Source organism: Apostichopus japonicus, chromosome 22, assembly GCF_037975245.1.
Source record: "Apostichopus japonicus isolate 1M-3 chromosome 22, ASM3797524v1, whole genome shotgun sequence".
In the NCBI taxonomy this organism is placed as follows: Eukaryota; Metazoa; Echinodermata; class Holothuroidea; order Aspidochirotida; family Stichopodidae; genus Apostichopus; species Apostichopus japonicus.
In genome coordinates, this window is record NC_092582.1 from 19,705,210 (window position 1) to 19,727,204 (window position 21,995).

The 21,995-nt window shown below is 35.6% G+C and overlaps 1 protein-coding gene and 1 long non-coding RNA gene across 2 annotated transcripts; both read right to left on the reverse strand.

Annotated features, from left to right (window-relative positions):
• Positions 1-617: 617 nt before the first annotated feature.
• LOC139964330 (uncharacterized) lies at positions 618-3,752 on the reverse strand. The gene is made up of 3 exons (XR_011791943.1): positions 1,903-3,752; positions 1,338-1,536; positions 618-901 (listed from the first exon to the last, which is right to left on the reverse strand). It is a non-coding gene; the product is annotated as an uncharacterized lncRNA (long non-coding RNA).
• A 3,443-nt stretch (positions 3,753-7,195) lies between these two features.
• Positions 7,196-20,415, reverse strand: LOC139964325 (uncharacterized). Its single transcript, XM_071965843.1, has 7 exons — positions 19,990-20,415; positions 18,398-18,497; positions 17,826-17,895; positions 12,044-12,259; positions 9,911-10,038; positions 9,076-9,190; positions 7,196-8,586 (listed from the first exon to the last, which is right to left on the reverse strand). Exons 1-7 carry the CDS (start codon positions 20,157-20,159, stop codon positions 8,516-8,518), a joined length of 870 nt encoding a protein of 289 aa, XP_071821944.1. The 5' UTR covers positions 20,160-20,415; the 3' UTR covers positions 7,196-8,515.
• Positions 20,416-21,995: the final 1,580 nt, after the last annotated feature.

Below are 21,995 nucleotides of genomic sequence, written 5' to 3' on the forward strand. Positions count from 1 at the left end.
CACTATACGCGCTATTGAACGCCAAAACAAACAACAACATTTTGGGTAGGGCACCGCTCATCAGGTAGCATACGCCCATTAAAAGCCCCATTGACTTACACACTAAATCACAAAAGTAATGTGGTCTCTAAGTCTAGATAGAAGTTTTCACTAGCTGAACGCTACCCATCACCGGATAGCTGACAAGTTGGCCTTTCATGGCACCATCAATTTTCCGTATCATGACCGTGAAAATTTTTTGCTATCCGAGCCGGAAGTTTTCGTCACTTGTAAACAAACCTCTTCACTCAGTGGTAAACAAATTTCCTACGCTGCTCCTGGGAAGCCTAAAGGGGTCTAAAATTGCCTCAATTGACCCAATTTTTTCACCACGTGTACTTCCATTCATGCTCTTCAACATGAAAGCCACAAAAAACTAGATTATGATTGATAACAGGTCACAAAAGATGTTCTCCTGCTGCTTTTTGGCACTTTTCCTGAAGGAGAACAATCGAGCGGATTGATATAGACTCTAATAGGAGTATGCCACCTTAAGTGAGAGTTGAATTTTTTTTTTTTTTCCAAAATGATACTTTTCATAGTCGTCACAATATAAACCATTACAGAATTATATGCAATTATCATTTTAGGTCCATAAAGATGTATTTTCAGAGATTTCAGTATGCACGGTGCAGTGTGTAAATACACATATGAGCAATACTGTGTAAGCAGTAACCAGGTCTATGTCTGCAACAACACTTCCAGTCACCAATTTTGATAAGCTTGACCAATTTGGGTGCATCTATGATTCTTGCAGGTATTATTGGTATCCCTGATCACAATCCACTTGGTCTGGCTTGCCCTACCTGCAGAAACATCATCCATAGAAGGGTTAGCGGTGAGGGCTTTTTCGTCTCTGGCTCTGAAAAGTGATGAAAACTACTTTTGTTTAGCTCAGCAGATTCCTCACAAACTGACCCACAGGACATACCCCAATGTATTCCTGAACTGTTTGGAACATGTTAAACTGATATTGCATGTCACTCCAGTGCAACTGTTAAGTTACTAAGAATAAAAGAAGAGAATTGAAGGTGTTCTTTGCCAAAACTGGATCATCGGGATTTGTAAACAACAGCCTCACTGTAACAGTATTACAGCAGTCAAAGGAAAGCTTACTGGAATGCTATCTAGATACACTGTTCACCTCAATAGCATATCCAGTCCATTTAAAGGTTTGTGCATAGGTTGTTACAATGTATTAAAGACAGTTATAAGAGAAGAGAGGTGGATAGGGGGGCATATTTCATGATAAAACATTCAAATTTGTTGCTCGGCAGAGAACAACAACGTCAAATTACCTTATTCTCCATTGGTTGCAAGCACTGGTTCCTATAGTTACTACAGTAGATCTCCCATGGAAGCATCAGGATATCTCTTTCTGCTGTCAGAGTTGTTTGGGATTTGTTGTTACCTCATCTAACCAGTTGAGTCCATTGATACCGCACCCATTCAAAGTATATCGCTGTGCATGCTGAGGACTTAGCACATCAACTTTCTCTGAAATTGACAAAACAACAGAAAACTAATGAGGAATGAATAGGCTCAAAAACCCCTTGATGCACATTGGCAGAAGCAGAATATGCATACCTTTGTGGATTATTTGCTAAATAAGACTCAAAACATTCTCTGTGCAAGGTATTAGCCCTCAGCAGCCACTCCACTTAGGATACAGACCTCATACAACATTGTGCTACAGCTGTTGTAGACTTGGTCTATGATACTAACGTAGCGCCATTATGAACCTGAGGCCTAGGCCTAAGCTAACAACATTAGGGGTATTTCATGCATTGAAACTGAGTTTTTGTCCTTAGTTAAACACCAGGTACTTCCAGCTTTAGCAAAAATAACCTAAAGTATGATTACCATGTAATTTAGGTGCCCACAGATGTCGAATTTCACTGAACTTAGTCGTTCACGTCACACACACTGCAGGCTTTTTGGTCTGATTCTGAAGGATTTTGAATTTCGTGCATTTGGCACCTACTTAGCAGATTCAAGGCAGGAATCATACTACGGAAGCTTTGGTAGGTCAAGGCTTAATGACCCAATAGTTTATTGGGGAGGAAAACTGGTTAGAAATGCTCAGAAGGCTGTTCTAGTCTAATGTATGGACACGCACATGCTCTTTGTGGTACTTTAAGGCTGTAATACTAATTTATGCGTAAAAATCACCCAAGCGTGAAATTTTCTGACGTTTGCTTGAAAACCATTTTTACACACCATAGCAACTACTTTGATCCAAAATTGGGACTTCTATTTCCCCATTGACTTACACACTAAATCACAAAAGTAATGTGGTCTCTAAGTCTAGATAGAAGTTTTCACTAGCTTAACGCTACCCATCACCGGATAGCTGACAAGTTGGCCTTTCATGGCACCATCAATTTTCCGTACCATGACCGTGAAAATTTTTTGCTATCCGAGCCGGAAGTTTTCGTCACTTGTAAACAAACCTCTTCACTCAGTGGTAAACAAATTTCCTACGCTGCTCCTGGGAAGCCTAAAGGGGTCTAAAATTGCCTCAATTGACCCAATTTTTTCACCACATGTACTTCCATTCATGCTCTTCAACATGAAAGCCACAAAAAACTAGATTATGATTGATAACAGGTCACAAAAGATGTTCTCCTGCTGCTTTTTGGCACTTTTCCTGAAGGAGAACAATCGAGCGGATTGATATAGACTCTAATAGGAGTATGCCACCTGGAAACAGTGGCGTAGCCGGGGGCGAGTTTTTTTATGCAGGTAGGTTCGTACCATTGTGTATATTGAAAGCCAATCACAGCCAAGTTCATTTTGACGTCATCAAATATGCACGTGTCACTCGCTCTAAAGCAGTAAGATTTGTAAACAATGTCGATCTGATGCTGTATGAGCATTGTGAGTTCGAATCTCACATCTGCCGAAAATTTTTGTTGTTGTCATTAGCTCGTTTTTATCTTTTATTTTCTCCCAAACCAAGCATTTTTTTGTTCAGAAATCTTTTTCATTTCTTCGCATTTTTATAACTTCCCAAGTGCAACCTTTACTGTGAACTCAATACAAATACAGTATTGTCTTCAACACATCACATACAACAAGAAAAAATGTTCCTCCGATTCTTTCTTAGATAAATGCTAGATCTTTTGTAATGTGTGTCACTGAAGCTGTGAAGGCAAAACTTAGAATAATGATTATTAGGCCTAACCTAGTAGCCTTTTAATGATACAATTTGTAGGTCTGTTATTATTTCAATTCTCAATGACTTTCTAAGTAATAATACTTTGTGTCAACTGCAAATTTCGCAAAACCACTCCCTGAACAATTCGTATGCACAAAGATACGTTAAGAAGATCACTAAGATAGGAAATTTGTGGCAAAGAATTCTTACCAGGTTTCCAAAATTTTGGAACGAACACAGATTTCATATTAAAAAACTAAAAATGTAGTCGGTGTATGGCTAAAGCTAAAGGAATAGCTTCGCTAGAGATTACTGCAGCATTGTTGTTGCATCAGGCTAGCACGTCAGGTTGAACTTATCGACTTTAAATATTAAGTGTTTCATGCTCAGGCTAGCACGTCAGGTTGAACTTATCGACTTTAAATATTAAGTGTTTCATGCTTTCCTTGTCATATTTGATGACGTCAAAATAAACTTGGCTGTGATTGGCTATTCAATATACACAATAGTACGAACCTACCTGCATAAAAAAAAACTCGCTAGCCGGGGGGGGGGGGGCGTGGGGGCGACAGCCCCCATGAAAGCTTGTCGCCCCAGTCGCCCTCCCACTGGGATTTTGGGTGTCGAAAAAAAGTACATGTGCGAAAAAATATATATCATTGGTCTGAATGGTCTCGATTCTCCTTGATGAACACTCATTAACGACCCTTCGACCGCTGACCGGCAGTAGGCTAATGTTGCTGAAAAACCGGCTGTGACATAACGCATAGGCCGGGTTTTCACTTCTGGGACGTACCCTGATGCTCTTAAAATCGCTCAAAAACCAAATGTTCAAGAGAGACAATACTATCGCTGAGAATCAGTCTATCAGCCTAATAATGTTTCACACGCAATCTTCGATCATATCAGTTTGACATATAGTTCGGTCATTCATTATGTTACTTGGCTGAAAGCCCAGTCAATCTTTCCTTTTTTTCCACGAGCAATTTGCAGATTTGTCGAAAAATGTCAATGCCGGTGTCAAAATCACAATTTTGTGGTATGACTCCCAGGACGGCAAGTCGAGAAACTCACATGCAGTCGCGGCGAATAGCTTCCTTCGCCTATAGTATGTCCGGGGACATTTTGGGGCATCGTTCCTATAGGCCTATATCTGAGGCTCTGGGGTCATTCCTTGACCTACTTGGTGCAATATAATGTGCCCATTTCGAAGTAAATTTATTCACAGATTGTTAGTTGTCATGGGTTTGAAAAAATGAAGGGTATTCTATCCTGAAACAAAGGGGAAAATGGGGCTGGGGTTGCCAGTTCGCCGCATCATTTGTCAACTTGCACTGGGCTCAAATGTTGATGTCAATTGGAGTCACTAATAACAGAAATAATCCACCAACAATAAAGGCCGCATGAAGTTTATTGCAGATTTCCTGAGTGACGAATTTGTAATTCTCTCCCGAAATCACGAAACTAGATGGCTGCTATCAAGACTGGCATATGCCATCTCCAGCGATCTGGCAGATATTGAAATCTGATTTTTTTTTTTCGTACGCTGCTCGCCAACTGATGGTGGCGCTCCGCTTAGATAGTTGCGGCCGGAATCAATAACGTCCCCCCCCCCCCCCCACGTTTCAAATCGGATTGACGCCCCTGCTTACAAGGCTTGGAACTTAAAATGACTATTAAACTTCACAGAAATCAATAGGGTCCTTGCATGCAATAAAGGTGAATCCAATACTAAACATGAAGTAAACCCAGGCTTTAATAATTTAGGTATCGTGTTTACAAGGTTTCCAAATTGTGACCTCTAGTAAACTCAAATGACCTTTGACCTTTGCAGAAAACGTTTTTTTTTAAACTAAGGTGCATCCATATTCCCAATATGAATGTATATCATCGTTGCTTTTAAAGTTATCGTGTGTACAAGGTTGTCAGACTTTCACCTCTGTTGACCTCAAATGACCTTCGACCTCCCCATAAGGAATATGGATGTTCTACTTAAAAAATAATCTTCGTAGTACATATTAAAGTCATCGAAGCTTTCCTCAATACACCCTCGTTACATGACTACTATGGTGTATGTTATTATCCCGGGTGGGGTCGGGGGTGTCACGAGACACCCATAAACTTCGAGATTATTTTAATCTCATCTCTACAGGCGGTGTACGGGAATGAGATATTGCACTCTATCGACCACTAAAATTTCTGCCCAACCACACCCCTATTTCTATATTTCCATTATTTCACCAAAGCCAAACTTATCATATTAGTTTCCAAGAAAACCTTTACTTTGATGACCATTGCATCGTTCCGCGAATATTGATTGGGGCCGGGGCGGCGCAGCGGGGCGGAAGCGAACGATGAAAAGGCAGATTCTCATAAAGGCCTACAACAAGACCTCCGTGATGGACCATGCACCCATCTATGTATGAAACTGATCGATAGCTCAGGGGCATGAGAAACTTAAAACCTGTCATAAAACTTATCTTAAACACCAAAGTAGGTTGAGCGATTAAAATAAGAATACACTTTAATTTGCTATAATGTTATAGCCGATAACTTGATGGCAGCCAATTATGTTCCTCAAGTACTAAAATACCTTAAGAATGAAGTTCACAACCTTGGCTAATGAAATTTCAAATTCAAATGATGAAGAGAAGAACATTTTAATTTTCTCATGAAATTTAATACTGGTGTGAAATGTGTCTCAGTTGGGAATATTTTGTTGTTGTTAGAATCCAAAACGAATGTAATTATTAATTTGTAAACACTTACTAGTCCTACTGTTTATTTGGGGAATCAAAACAAGGAACATAATTTAACTTAATAAATTGTAATGGATCCTTAATAACATACTTTTCATGCTATTCTGTGTTAAAATCGTGTAGCAATCAGCTGGTCTAGTCAAGTTTTAGTCCAATTAATGAATTAAAACATAAAAGATTTCATTTGCTTTTTTCATGTGGTGTCATTTGAACGTTCGAACATGACGTTTTTTAGGTCTAAACAGGAATTTTGACAATGTCTAGATACGAAGTGTTTCACGCTTTAATAGCATATTTTTATCAACAACTTCAGCAGGCTAATAAACAAACTGCATTGTAAATCAGATCCTACTATAAACCTAATATTAACATGAATATATCTTGCTGTTTGTCTTTGTTGCATGATAGTGCAGCTTGAGAACACTATGTCAATCTTGACAACACTATGTCAATGTATGCACTAGTCACGTCTTTGTTGTTAAAAAATATACACTGCAGATTAATCAAAATATTGTTTTTCATTGCTTTCTGTCCCGGTTTATCCATTTGACAGTGTCACACTTACAAAAAATATATATTTGACATAAATTGGCTTACTAGGCTCTGGCAAAAGGTTTTTAAGATGATGATAATGCCTTCAAGATTCTTGTTAGCCCCGGACCAAGTTGGTGATCTACGACAACATGCTATTCCTTCATGCTCGAGTCTCCTTCACTGGCTATCGTGTCCTTAAGTGTACTTATTCGAGATCCAGGTGAGAAGAATAGGCGACCCCGAGAATCAGATGAGGGAGGGGGTAGCCACAGATGGCACATGTACCCGTTGTTTGATGGAAATCCTGATTAGTACCAATATTCATACATTACAAGTGACACTTCTTCCATTTCTTGTATTTAAAAGTGCCATTTTGTTGAACAGACACATAGGCAGAATTTTACCAATATATTTAATGTTATCACTTGTTTATAACAGTTTGCTGTCATTATTAAAAAGTCTGATATCATTTTTGTTTGCATGGTTTCTTCATGTCGAGACCCTTATCGCACGTATAGGGTGTGGTTAAATGAAAGTGTTGTTGTATGTATAGTATCTTGTCCGTCAGCTTAACAGTTTAACTTTACGAAAGATATAGGTGCATCGGAGAAGGGGAAGGGGAGAGGACTTGCAATGGAGAGGATCCCCGCTGCTCAAAATTGACTCACTAAAGAACAAATAACTAAATTTCCTTTCAAGTTATTTCATATTCTATCTTTTATTTATCCGAAAGAAGCTTTGAACAATTAGGCCAACATTTTAACGTATGGATATAAAGAGGCCTAAGTCTAGCGAGTTATACTAAAAATCAAACTGTATTATTGATCGAACATATCTTACTGACGATTTCGCCTTTTGTTTTTCTTTCGATCGTAGATATCAATGAATCAACGATTACGCGATACTTGATCTTAGTTTGGACTAACGAAAAACCAAAGACCTCAATTGCGTTTCGAGCGCAGGAAAGCCACGATCTTAGCAAAAATTTGTTGAATCATTTCGTATACGATATACAGGTACAAGTCGCCCCAAACTACACCACTTGTCACTCCAGCCGCATGATGTATGCAAATGCAAATTTTACAGGCAGTTATAACATGTGTGCAACTGACAAACTTTAATGACATGTCCAAATACATTTTAAAGTAAACCGTATATTGAGTATTATATAAACTAAAATAAAAACAAGTCGTGCATTATCAACTTTACTGTAATTGGATTTTAATATCTAATCGCATCAAGAAAACAATCAAGCATACCCCAAACAGTTGCTTAAAGCTATAATACACAATTGCAGTTAAATGTGTACTCTTCTTCGTCTACTGACTAAATATCGATTCGTTTAGGAAGCTTTCTGAGAGGGCTCTTGGTTTTCTAATGAGAACGCTGGTGAGTCTATTAAACGAGATTACGATGTTAAATACTAATATGTTAATCTCTCTTCTTTCGTCTCAACCCTTTATAGCTTTCGATTATGTGTACGGTATGATAATTGGCCTTATGTGGATACAGGGCAGCTTCTTCTTGCCTGTTACAGGGAAATTCCGGATTCTAATGATCCTTTACGTTTAGAGCTCTTTATGATTCTACACCAAAAATTGATTCAATTTTCTCCAATTTAGATTTTTTTATGCAAAAGTGAAGTGCAAGGCTTCAGCTTTATTAAATCTTTCAAAACTTCGAATCTTACAATCCTAAGTTAAAAGACGAGATAAGCTGATCAAGCAACTGTACTTGCAAATCAAATTATAAGTTCTAGTTTGGATAAAGGTAGTGAACAAGTTTATTGCTTGCTTACTTAACATACATATTTACATACACCCACACAAGCGCACACACAAACACACTATATAGGGCCCACAAACATACATCCAACCTAGATTCATACATATATACATAGTCCTACATACAGATACATAGCCGGCAAGGAGTTTGTGACTTGTGTTTGTCCAGCGGGAGATGTTCCAAATATGATGGTTGGTAGAACTGATGGAATAATGGTGCAATGTCTTTGTCAACCTAATCATTCGATTTTAAACAGAGAGCCTGTGGTTGTCATTACGGCTTTCATGTCATCATTCGTAATATACCAACCTGCGAAAAACATGAGGAAGAAAACATAATAAGCTGATTGTTATAACAACAACAAAAGATTTCACGCCTAACTAGGTAATGACACTTAACACACAAAGATGCATACAATACACATATCGCCCAAATGTGGCCATGTAAACATGTTATTAACCGCACAGAAACAAAAACAAAACAAAAACACAAGAAAAACTTCTATTATGGTCAGCTTAATTATCTTTAAACATATATCGGTCTCGTGAACGGGCGGTCTTAGAATTCACAGAATTGTCAGCAGTGAATGTGATAAGTAAGTTGTATTAAATTAGAAACCTTGAAGGGTAAACGGAAACAAAAGATTCACAATCTTTCGAAACATAACATTGCTATTAACTTTAAATATTTTATTTTCGTTTACGTTCATGCATAAATCTTATAAATCGATACTCAAATAATTGTATTAAATATATGTGATCATATCTTTATGATGTTCTGTTCTTTCACAAATCTTACCATTATGTACAGTGCTTTCAATCTTATATTCATTGCCGTCTTGCGGAACCAACTGTAGAAATCTTGCATTGTCAGGTATCGGTTTATCTCCCGTATATACGGTTTCTTCAAATGGCTATATATATAAATTTCAAGATCAGTTTTTCAATATCAATTCAAATATATATATATATATATATATATATATATATATATAAATATATAAATATATATAAATATATATATATATGTATATGTATATATATATATGTATATATATATATATATATATATGTATATATATATAAATATATATATATATATATATATATATATATTTTTAATACTTTATTATATATACATACTTTATTACGGATCAGTACGCCCGACGATCGCTGTACAACTACTTGTATATATATATCATGCTCTACTTCAATTTTGAGCCCTCTTACCGTTGATAGTATTTTAGCTATATTATATATATTTATATATATATATATATATATATATATATATATATATATATATATAAATACAAACAAAACGGAAATAAATGGTCCATTATAATTAATTGATAACAATGATGGGTATTATTATTTCAAGATATAATCATATCCCCGGAAAGAATTTTTGATCTTTGACACAGGCACTGCTAGTTTATATTTATAAGCTTAAGTAAACGATGGTAAATAATGTGATACTGTTTATTGAAAGTACAAAATATTACTTTTGAAGTTCTGTGATTCTGGGACAACGATAATAGTATCGGTTAATTCCTTTCGACAAATAACAAAGTTAAGAATGTATAATATTTTCAGAGTTCTTAATAAATGGATTGTAACGATTGTTTAATTACCCAAAGGACCAAGTCGTTGTCCTTCTTTGCTGCTAAGCAACAAGTTTGCTGATCCGTCGGAACCAGAATCACAACCTGGCTATTGGTTGGACTTCTTGTAGGTTCGTATTTGTACATTGTGAAAGAGGCTTGATATTAAAGAGAGACAAGAGAAATACATATTCATTGATTACATGTTGAAGCAGCGTTTTTCTCTATTTAGTAAACAGTGCAAAAACTCCCAGCATCGACAGGATGATATTAAATATATGATATAGGCTATATATGTGTTCATAATTTTCCAACTCATTACGATTTTGATATATATATATATATATATATATATATATACTTTCATTGTATTACATTTTGTACTTTTCATTTGACTACGAAGTATTGCTGACGAAGGTCACAGGGGGACCGAAAATTCCAATATATTTTCCAAAACGTTACTCCTTATTTGTCAATTATGAGTCATATCTTATTTCTCTGGTTTTCTCTAATAATATCTTCTTTTGGTTTAAACATTGATTTTCGTTATATTATAATATAGTTTAATCAGTTGTATCCCGAAGGAGTGGAGAAAGTCAGGTTGCCAAAGAAACGACTCTTCCAATGTTAATATTGACTGTTACAACAATATTAATGTAATGCGGGCCACCTCTATTTCTCAATTAATTTACAAATACTACTATCGTAATATTTCTAATGTCCCAACCGCCTTAAAGAAATGGAATATAAGTTTAAGGGAGCTAACAGACAGTGACTCGAGTCGCATATTTAGCATGCCTCGGTTCACTGTGTCCGAATTTAAGCTTACAGTATTTCCAATTTAATTTCTTACATAGAATCACTGCAACCAATAAACTCCTTACCTTGATGATAAAGTAAATTCTAGTTTATGCTCCTTTTGTAACGTCGAAGTGTAAAGTTTAGAACACCTCTTTTGGGAGTGTCGCTTAACCGATTTTTTTAAAATTAATTTTAGACGTAGAAATGCGTTTTCTAGAGAAATAGTTCTTCTTCTCAGAACAAGACATTTTTTTTTTTGGGGGGGGGGGGCTAGGGTACAGGTGCTTTACACCCGTACCTATTTCTTATTCTTCACATGAAGTATTTTATATATGATTGCAGACTAAACAGTCGCGTACCAGATATAAATGAGTTTTTCTTTAAGTTCAAGTTTGCAATTAGTATCGAACGTTTTAATAATTTGAGATTGTCTATAGATCTAGGAAAAACCGTGTTAACTTCTCTGACTTGCTACAAGCTTTTGCTCCATGCCAAGGTCTATTCCAGTAATGTTTAAACGATTTGTTATCCATATACCCAAATGATATGCTTGTCATCGGCTCCGGTTATCAGTCGTGCTTGTGTTTCTGTCAGAACACTGCAAGGTGCAGGTGAACTATAATTGTAAATATGCGAATCATTGTATCTGTTACTTAAGAATCAAATATTGTATGCAATCTGAATAAACGGAGGAAATATATATATATAAACATATACACATATATATATACATATATATATTTATATATATATATATATATATATATATATATATATATATATATATATATATATATATATATATATATATACAAACAAAAAGGGCCATGGTCCATTATAATTTAATATATATATATTTACCTATACGGTAACTTACAGCCTGTTGTTACCCGAGCACGGCGATCATCAGACAACATCTAATCTGTGAGGTAAGCTTGCAATCCTTCGCTCCAAAGACAACATAAACATGTCCGTACTACTAACCACAATGATTATACTGGTGTGATAACGTATTACAACATATCAATGTGAGTGCATTACGCATTAAGTTTTTAAAGTTTCTTTAAATATTTAATGCCATTTAATGCCAAAATACATTCGGTGTTGTTGCAGTTGGGACTGTAAAACTATTATTAAGCTAGTACAGCCATTGTGTAATCGTGAGGCGCACAACGGTCTGGTAAGGAAGTCTACATACTAAACATTTACGACATTTAACATCCACTTAAAGAAAGGAGAAGATATCAACTAGCGTATAGATCCTACAAAAGAACAGAACACAGATATTCCGGCCTGGTGAACGATTTCAAACCATAACCAGTTTCTCCTGATAACTCAATGAGAATCGAGTTTTTAACTTACTCTGTGAACCATTGGACTCAGTGAATTCAATATCGTCACCATCTACTTCCAACCAGAGCTGCTTGGTCCCTTTAGTAACAACAAACCTAACGTTCTCTTGTTTCCCACCGTACTGATAGGTACTTAGAGATGGCACGTCAATTGGGATGAAACGTTCAATATCTGCATAATCAGAATTCCAATAAAACCCGCCGAACTCCAGATACGGATTACCATCTAGATAGGTAACAGAAAATATCATTAATGAACCTAATGAAATAACCAGCAAGCCGATCGGCTCATTGTGATTCCTTGACACGACGTTCACAGAAAATAATACCGCATGCACTGTAAAAAATGTCTGTGATATAACAGCTTTACACCGTTCATCTACTAAAATTAATCATGTTGTTAAAAAATATTGTTGTCCATTTACAAAATGTATTGTAACAACATTTTCTGTATATGGGAACAAAATCTTCATAACAATACATCAACTGCTGTGTCGGAACAAAAGTATCAGGCTCGATCCAAGTTTTCATTATGCGGTCGAAGTGACCGCGAAAACGTTACACCAAATCTTGCATCATAAAACGAGAACCGTATTTTACATGTTGTTAGAATGATAGAAAGTAGCATATACGTTTAGTCTTACGCAATCAACGAGTTTTTTTCCGAAATAGTAAAGTTTACAACTGTGTCGCAAAGTTGTAGATGACCTTTGTACACTACTTACAGTTGAATGACGCTGTGCGCGCACCGAACGTCCGAAACCGCTGTAATTACGGTAAGTTATGATTTCAAAGCTTTTTAGTCCTTTTTAATCTAACATGAGTGCAACTATAGTGAATTGAGTCATATGAAACTGTTACTTTTTACGTAAGCATTTATTAAACGTTCGTTTGTTGGTTTGTTTGTTTTGAAATAAGCGGCAAAGCAAGTAGGCTAGGCCGACAGCACAGCTCTCTGTCGGTCCATTGTGTGCACACTAGCACAAGATGCTATGGCAGTTCTTTGTTAGGCGAGCATGTACGATCGCTTACTTCTAGCATATCATCGTAGCTGTTTTGACAGTCATACCAAACCTAAGCTTACATTCATTCTTTCGCGGTATCGTTTCTATTGGCTATGATATAACGCAGCCTAGACACTGGTCTCCAATCAGTGTCTATGCTTTACTATATAACATAGATAGATTCTCTTAGGAAACTTCTTGATATCACTTTTACTGTTTAGTTTGAAGCCCCCGATCGGCTTCCACTAAATCTTGGGGGAGTCGTGCAGTCCCCTATGGCACGCCAAATGGTAAAGTTCAGAAATGAACAATCTAGGCTAGTTTTTGTTTTGTTTTTCTCGCTGAATTTGAAAACTAATTATTGGTCGGTAAAACCATTTGTTATTCCTTGTTCAATTCTGAAGGATGCTACTGCATGCAATGGGGAAACCCTGTATGTACTATGTGCCTGTCATTTGATGCCTTGGCGTATAAACACGATATCACAAGAACCAAAGATGTTTGAACTCGAAATTTAGTATTTATAGGTATGTTTGAGTGGGAGAGGGCTTAGGTGGAAGTTAACTATACAAAAAATTCCTGAAGGAAATTTCTTTGTAAAGGGGAATTGTGATTATTGCGAGCTGGAAAAAAATTACAGGCAAAGTCTACCTCCTAGCCCTCCTCCCCCCCCCCACCCATCCAGAACTGTGCCTGAGCTGCTAATTGCCCCTAGCCTACTTTAAGTATCATGGACAGTTGATGTATACACTGTTGTACTTTTATACTAACCTGATCTTAGCATGAATGTGTTGATTGTGGGTGTTATGAATTATGCCAAACTGTAACCTACTTACAGTATTAAATGATAAGATTTGTCATCTGTCAATATATATGTAACCATAAGTGTTTGTTTGTTTTCCTTTCATAGGATTGGCTTCGGCTAAACCTGAGATGGAATAGTCAGGTATTGTTGGAGAGCCTGACTCATTTCCGAAAGGTTTTAATTTCCATATGTTTTTACTCTCTTGCAGATGGTTACTTGTTCACTATGATACTGCAGCTAGAAAGATGTGTCACTACAGGCTTCATCAAAATCAACCAAACTTTCAATTTCCGTGTCCTGAAGAAAAGTGCAACAGAATTTTTGTAAGTTATTCAGCTTTGAAAAGTCACTTCTATCGTGACCATAGAGAAGATGGTATCGAAACACTCATTTTATCTCTATCCTAAGACTATGATTGGTCTCACTTATCTATGCACTAGATCATCAGGTTTTGACTTTTTTTTGTAGTAAAGTGCTTCACGGTGACCACTGGATTCATCCAGAGTGCAAGAGTTTCACTTGCAGGCTACTCTTGCATAATTTCTGAATGAAATTGCTTTTAAAATTATAATCCATGGATCTTTATACTTTAAGATATTAATAAAAAATGCTTTTGTTTTTTATGTAACAGGCTGCATTCCATTTCTTAGAAACAGAATGGCAATACCAGTTGATCGGGAACCTCTGCTGTATCCTACATCCATTATTGCTGCGTTGAAGATGTTGTTCATGAGCTACTATGTGTTCAACATATGCTATCCCACAGAGGTTCAAGCAACCATGGAATACATACAGAGGTACAGTTTAAACCTAGTTTCTTGACAGATTAACAAAGGAGGTGCATTCAAACTACAGTTCCTCCATCTTGTTGAGATCCTGCAAGAAGAACTGCAAAGTCATGTTCAGTTTGTTCAGTAATAGCTTTATGTCAGTGTCAATGCCAACAAATGTTGTGCAACATTAAATGTTTTCATTAAACTACTAGTGCACCTGTCACGGCATGCAAATAACAACAGTTTATATATAATAAAATGGATACAAACTTTTACTTATATATATATATATATTGATATATAACTTTTATGTGAAGTTTAACTAATTTTGGGGATACTATTACCAAAATTGAATAAATTTAGTTTTTAAGCACTAGGATGTTTTTGGTAAACAAGGATAGATTGGACTCATGAAACTTTTTTCAAATTATTCCCTACAGAATACTGTTCGAGATTGATCCAGGGAGAGGGTTTAGGGCAAAGAAATCTTACAGATGGTGTATAAATCCGAAAGTAACTTCTCTTTGTGAGCGGATGAAGGAAAGTAGAGAGTGAGATATGCAGTGAATGTGGCCAAAAGTATTAAGCTACTTGAGTTAACTGCATTTAATTTTGTTTTGTTTAATGCCGTATAATTTTTGTTTTTTGTTAAATGATACCTCCATTTCAAAAGCACTGAATCTTTGAACTATTCTGCTATAAATCACTAAATTTTACAGATTCATGTTACAATGTAACTTAAAGTTGATTTTTAAAATACTTAATAAACAATAAGATAATCTGCTTGCTTCAGAAGTCTTTTAACCAAACATTGTATTTTCTTACAAAATATGATTCTGTACAGAACAACCTCGTAGCTTTTTCAGTACAAGTTGGATGTATTATTATATAAAAATATCCCAAATTTGAGCACTGTCAAGTAGATTTTCTGATTGTTCTATATATTGGAAAGGGTTCATTTTACCAAAAAAATATCCCAGTGTGCCTGAGCATTTCAATGGAAGATTCATCACTTTGACATTGACCATCAATCTAACTGTTTTCTTTTTTCTTTCTATTGATTTGGGAGTTGTTCTGATAGCAGTAAAGCTTATTTCCAAGGGTAGCAACTGTACTCATTCGAAACAAAGTATTTTTACTAAAAGAAATCCTTTTAATTCTAAGCATAGAAATAGTATTTGAGTTTCACACTGTTAATAGCTTTTTGTTTCAGGTTCAGTTTCAATGCAACTTAAGTGGTTTCCAGGTTCATGTTATTGTTTTGTTTCTTATTTCTTTAGTATGCCATAGAGTAGTATTTTTTAGTCGTTGCTCTTTCATTCTAGACACTATCTCTTTGTAAGAGTGCTAATTACAATGTACAGCAGTATCCTTGGTAGGTTCATAAGGTAAATTGACCCCCTGCTATTCAGCATTTATCAATCTTGCTTAAATAGTATTTTACCTTTGGGAGTCTAATATCATCAGGAAAGTCCAGATTAATATGCTGAGATAGTTTAGTAGTAGTATGATAATATCACTGTTTTTTCAACGCACTGGTAGACAAATTCACACTTTATCCCTGTTTTGGAATGATATCTAAACTGTTCATGTTAGTGTAATATATTGTTACATTGTTGTTTGCAGTGCTAATTCCACATTTGCTGTTTATGATATTATCCTAAAAGTCTAAAACACCTGTCAAGATTGCATGTTGGTAAATAAAGATATGTGTGTTTGGTAAATTTGACTCTCTCAATGTGTTCCTCTTGGTATAACGTTTATTTTTTCATCTAAATCTCTTTCATGTACAACAAATTCCTCTCCACAAAGGATTCGCCCAGGATCACAAATTACTTTACCAACATATAACAGCTTCATTTGAATACATAATTTTTACTTTCAACCACAACTTTTTACTGTGTATACAAACTGTTATTTGGTAAATTAACGGAAACATTCTGTCTAGAAACGAAAAAAGTTCGACCAATGTACAAAAAGTATTTTGAATTTTACATCACTTTTTCCATGTTGCCACATAAAATTCTACCTGAATAAATAGAAATGAATCTGTTTCTACACAAACCGTAGTTGTACATTTACAGTTGCTGTTGCGTACACTGATGAAAAAACAGATGGAAACTAATTGACAGCTTTTCTTTTGTAAATATACAGAGAAATTTTTTACAGTGTGTTATAGTAGGCATTCATGTGTAAAAATAAGTCTGAAGTTATTCTCATTTGTAAGGTTGGAGAAAATCGTGCTTACATGGTTTTCATACCGTGACATTTGATGACCTCAAATATCTCTAGACCTTTTACAACTGTTGTAGTTTTGTACTCACTAAGGTGAACCTTCACATCAAATGCAATTAATTTACGGTGTAACATTGTTTATACTATGTTCACAACATTTCAGACCTTGACCTATGTGTGCCTTTGACGCTTACCAAAACCAGTAGGTTTCATAAGTGTACTCAGTTACCTGGATTCATAAGCTACGTATGAAACTTGAAACATCCTTGCATTACGTAACACAAAATCCCGTTTTTATTATGTGTTTATTAAAGAGTACATTTTAACTACATAGATCAATTTCTCAACAAAAAGTCATGTTTAAAAAACAAACACTTCTAATTTATGATAAGTGGCGAAGTTGGGCGACACGTCATGTTACTATACACCACTGAATATGCTTAATTACATATTGGCAGTGAACTACACCTTAATTTCGTTTTATGTCTTTAGACATTGCGTTAGACTTGTCAGCCTGATTACCTTTGACCGTATATAATCGATTAATATGAAATAGTGGTAGATATCATCAAACAAACAGCAAACGTTCTCCTCATATATCTAAGCCTTTATGCTTTTCGCTTTTTTGTATAACAATTTGTACAACACCAACTCTGTAAAGAACACAAAAGTTAATGTACGTTCGGCGTTCCATACTGTTGGTGGGCTATGTTCTCTATTTGCCTGCCATAGTTCCTTATGGAGTAAAGGTAATAGTATGATTATATATTTTCGCATCCGAAAGTACATTTTGGCAACTATTCAGACTTTTGGGGTGGTAGGCAGGGGTAGAAGTTTTTTCCTAAGTTATAATTGTTAGTTTATACAAACACATTTCATTGACGCGTTCTGATGACTTAGACCTAACATTGTGTCGAATCGTGCTTTTAGCTCATCAAAATTTCTAGACGCCGTATCTTGTTTCACCTGAATTACCTGATCTGAATCCGATTTCGAGGATCGCCACAATTGGAACAACTTTGCCATTTACCTTTCTTTCGACAGCCTTGAAGAAAACAGAGCGAGAGAGAGAGAGAAAGCTTGATCGGTTGTCATGACAATTCACCAATGATAATATATTTGTCACTGAGATAATATGGACAAATTATTTCATTTGTCAATCATAGTTCTGCTCCAAATGGCATAAAGCACTATTGCACATATCATATTCAAAGAACTGTTGAATGTAACATACTCGTAAACTAATGAAGTTTGGCATTAAGGTATGACTGATTGGTATATGTCGACATGTATGCCCGTAGCCTGGCGAGAGAACGAGGGCCGTGCCGAATATTATGCATCTCTATAAATTGTTCAACTTTCTGGGTATTTCTCCTACGTATGAACCTGTCGACATGTAATTTCGTGTTCTCAAAGAAATCAACAATTGGTCTTTAGTTATTAGAAGACTAAAATAAACAAAATGTGGCTATACGGAAATAAATATAATTCGTTCCGTTGATGAGTTAAGTTTTAGAAAAAAAATATATTAATCATGAAAGAATTACCAACGCGATCACCGAGAGAGAACGAATCGATTCGAGGATAAGGTCAAATGAGAACTGCTCAACAGGGACTTTGTTTACTGAAATCAATCGATCCGAATGCCTAGATAAAATAGATAAAGGAGAAATATTGTAGAGGTTTTCATGATGAAAATCTCTCATCTGGCCACTTCAGTAACATACTTTCGTAACACGAACAATGTGAAAACAATTATGAAAAAAGAACGTTTTGTACTCGAGACCTTCTTCCTGTATTAATAATAATGGTTATTCATCTGGTTTATTTGAGGTGTACGGCAAAATTGCCCATTGAGTCGATATTTGTTTATCATAAGTATTGAATTTCTCGCAATCCAAGTTCGTGCTAGTAATACTTTTAAAGGTATAATCATTAACAATCATCATTTCATATTAACTCAGTATGCTAATGATACTACTCTTTCTTAGACATTGATATTAATTCCCTACAGGCTTTTTTGATATACTAGGTGACTTTTCACTAGTTTCGGGCATGGTCATAAATTATAACAAATAATCTCTCTTCCCTTTAGGTCCTACTTATGACGATGCTCCTGCTTTGTTCAAGAATTGTGGTAAATTCATCACCGGTGGCCCTATTAAATCATTAGTTATACATTTCACAAATCAGAAACCTGATATTTACAGTCTTAATTATATACCAAAATTTTCTCGTCTCAAAAATACTCTTTAAGCAGTGGTCCACTCGTGACCTAACTTCCTATTGGCAGAATTACTCTGATTAAAAGTTTTGAAATCTCTCAATTTGTTTTTCTCTTCTCTGTTCGGCCAAACCCACCAGATTATTTTATGAATGACTTCAATAACATTCTATTCAGTTTTATATGGGACGGAAAACCAGATACAAGTTAGTCTTGTTAAGATCCTAGTATGAACAGCCTAGTGTAAGTTTTTTCTTCCCCAAAGCTATTTTCCCGTATCTACTTGCTGTACTGCCCAGAGAACGACAGCGGTAACGCTTTCGATTGATACTAGGGTCTTGCACATTTCTCCCAAGCTATCTTATGTTTTCTTTTGAATTTGGAAGATTTGCTTCGGTAAAGAAGCCGATCAGGTTTGCCAGTTGCTCCCACTTGACCCAAAATGTTTATTCAAGCCCTACCTCCTACAGTGAACATCACTTGGCCTTAGATTGGTTTGTACACTGCGAGACGGTCGCTAATTTCTTTGAAAGACACATGATCTCACATGACACACAATTTCGTGATAATAATATGAATAAGGATTTTGTGGTTTACATAAGGTCACGCCCCAATTTGGAGAAATGTTCAAGACTAGGGTTGAATCGGACAGATCCTCGGGCATGTAAAATACAGTGGGTAAGCACATTCGTGGTAGGCAGAAACGGACTCTGAGGCATGTACAGTTGCACGCGATAAAAATAAAGTATAACAAACGGCTTGGCCAAGACTTAGATACAATTAAACTCTCATTCATAGAGAGAGGGTGAACTTAGCATGATTAATTATAAGCAATATTAATCGCTCTTGTAAAAAGCAACCGATAATGCGTGATCGTAATTGATTAGAAAATTATAGAGATGGAAAAGTATTTACCTGATGCCTCCATTGTGGAGAATTCCGCCTGGTGAAATATGTTCAATAAAGAGATGCTTCCCATGGCCAATTATGGTTTCTCTCTGCACTAAGAAGGCTGATAAGTCGACGCTAGTATAATGCAGTTTGGGGTGCGTTAAATTCAACGCCGATCTTCGCAGCAGCGCCATGTTGTTCTAAAAAAAAACTACAGATTAAATAAATCGGATAGCTGTTAATGAATGTTTGGTATATCTACCGGTACGTTTCCAGATCTTGTATGGTCGAGTATTCCCAAACTAGAACACAATAGACCGACGGACTGCAACCCTTTGCGGTCTAGGTGTGGTAGCTTACGTATAACAATTGTAGGACGTATGTACGTGAACTGAGAGCGAAGAATGAAAAATACAGCTTGTACTAAAAGAAACCAGAACCCAGAGAAGAAATGTACTTCCCTGTTGTTATTATTACATTACGGGAAAGTGAAAGTAGCATTTTGGCTTATGTGTTACATTTCGGGTCTAGATCAAAAGTGATGAAAATATATACCAAAGAGGGGGGGGGGGGGGGGTCGAGAGGTCACTGTAGTTTAACGAACCTGGATGTATACAAACTTCTTAAGGAGTAGATGGTTGGGTCAATGATCACATAAAGGTAAACAAATACCCCATGGGGAGTCCTGGCACGGTGGGTCAGTATTTGGTAGACGGGGACTTCGAGGACCTCTCCGATATGTTCGCTTCTAAACTCTGGCAATTGAAGGCTACCGTAGTCTGTTACGCCATTGATTGTTATCGAATCAATGTGCCACAGTTCACTGTGTTCGACTATGGAAGTATTTCCTTCCGACCCTTAGTTTATATAAAAGTTATAACAACATAGATTTGCAGACTTACATCCGGACACGTTTCTCGAAATTAACAAGGCATATTAAAATGGAGGTTACTTAGTTCAAGGGGAAATCTGGCGTTGCTATAGAAATGAGAGTTATACGATGTTTTTTCCCCCCGAAATATTTTGTTAAACGTCTCGTGTATTATCGCACAGTTAATATCATAATAACAGCCACGTATATTTTAAACTCACACATTCATGGCTGCAGATCATATTGAAAGTCCACGATTGAGCAGATATATATATATATGTATGTATTTAAATGTATATATATATATATATTTATAAAATATATATAAATATATATATATATATATGTATGTATTTAAATGCATATATATATATATATATATATATATATATATGTATTTAAATGTATATATTAATATATATTATTATATATATACACACACATATATATATATATACACACATATATATATATATATATATATATATATATATATATATATACATATATATATATATATATATATATATGTTGCCTCCACGTCATATAAAAACCTGATAGGAAATGAAATAAAAACAAACATCAGATTCTGTGTAGGGCACTTGCTTGTAAGATTCATGTGTCTCTTTATTATCCATCAGGCTACAAAAATCCACTTAATCTCTTACTTTGTAAAATATGACTTAAGTATGGATAAACACTGCTTAAACGAACGATCCTATTTCTAGCTTCACTCTAAACTGGTTGGTAACTATGGGGATTCTCCTGAAACCGGATCATTCATAATACAACAAGAGCATCAATGACGCAGTATCTCAATACTGGAAGTTCTAATTTCGATTCCTAGTTTCTTATCTTTGCTCTGTCTCTACAATTATCAATATCAATATATATAATATTTTTTGGTCATATAGTTTGACGTCAATGACAACAGTCAAATAAGAAGAGGCGAACAACTCGACCATATTCTTGATGCCCGCCTTGAGAAAGCTATGCCTATACTGTAGGTTACTGTAGACTTTAGTGGTGACTACCATCAAAACTGTGTACACTTCCAATTATCAAAACAACACACTTTTTCCATCTAAATAATTTTGACATGAAGATTTCGTGGATTTATGACTTGGAAAAAATAATGTACATATGTAGAATATAAGTT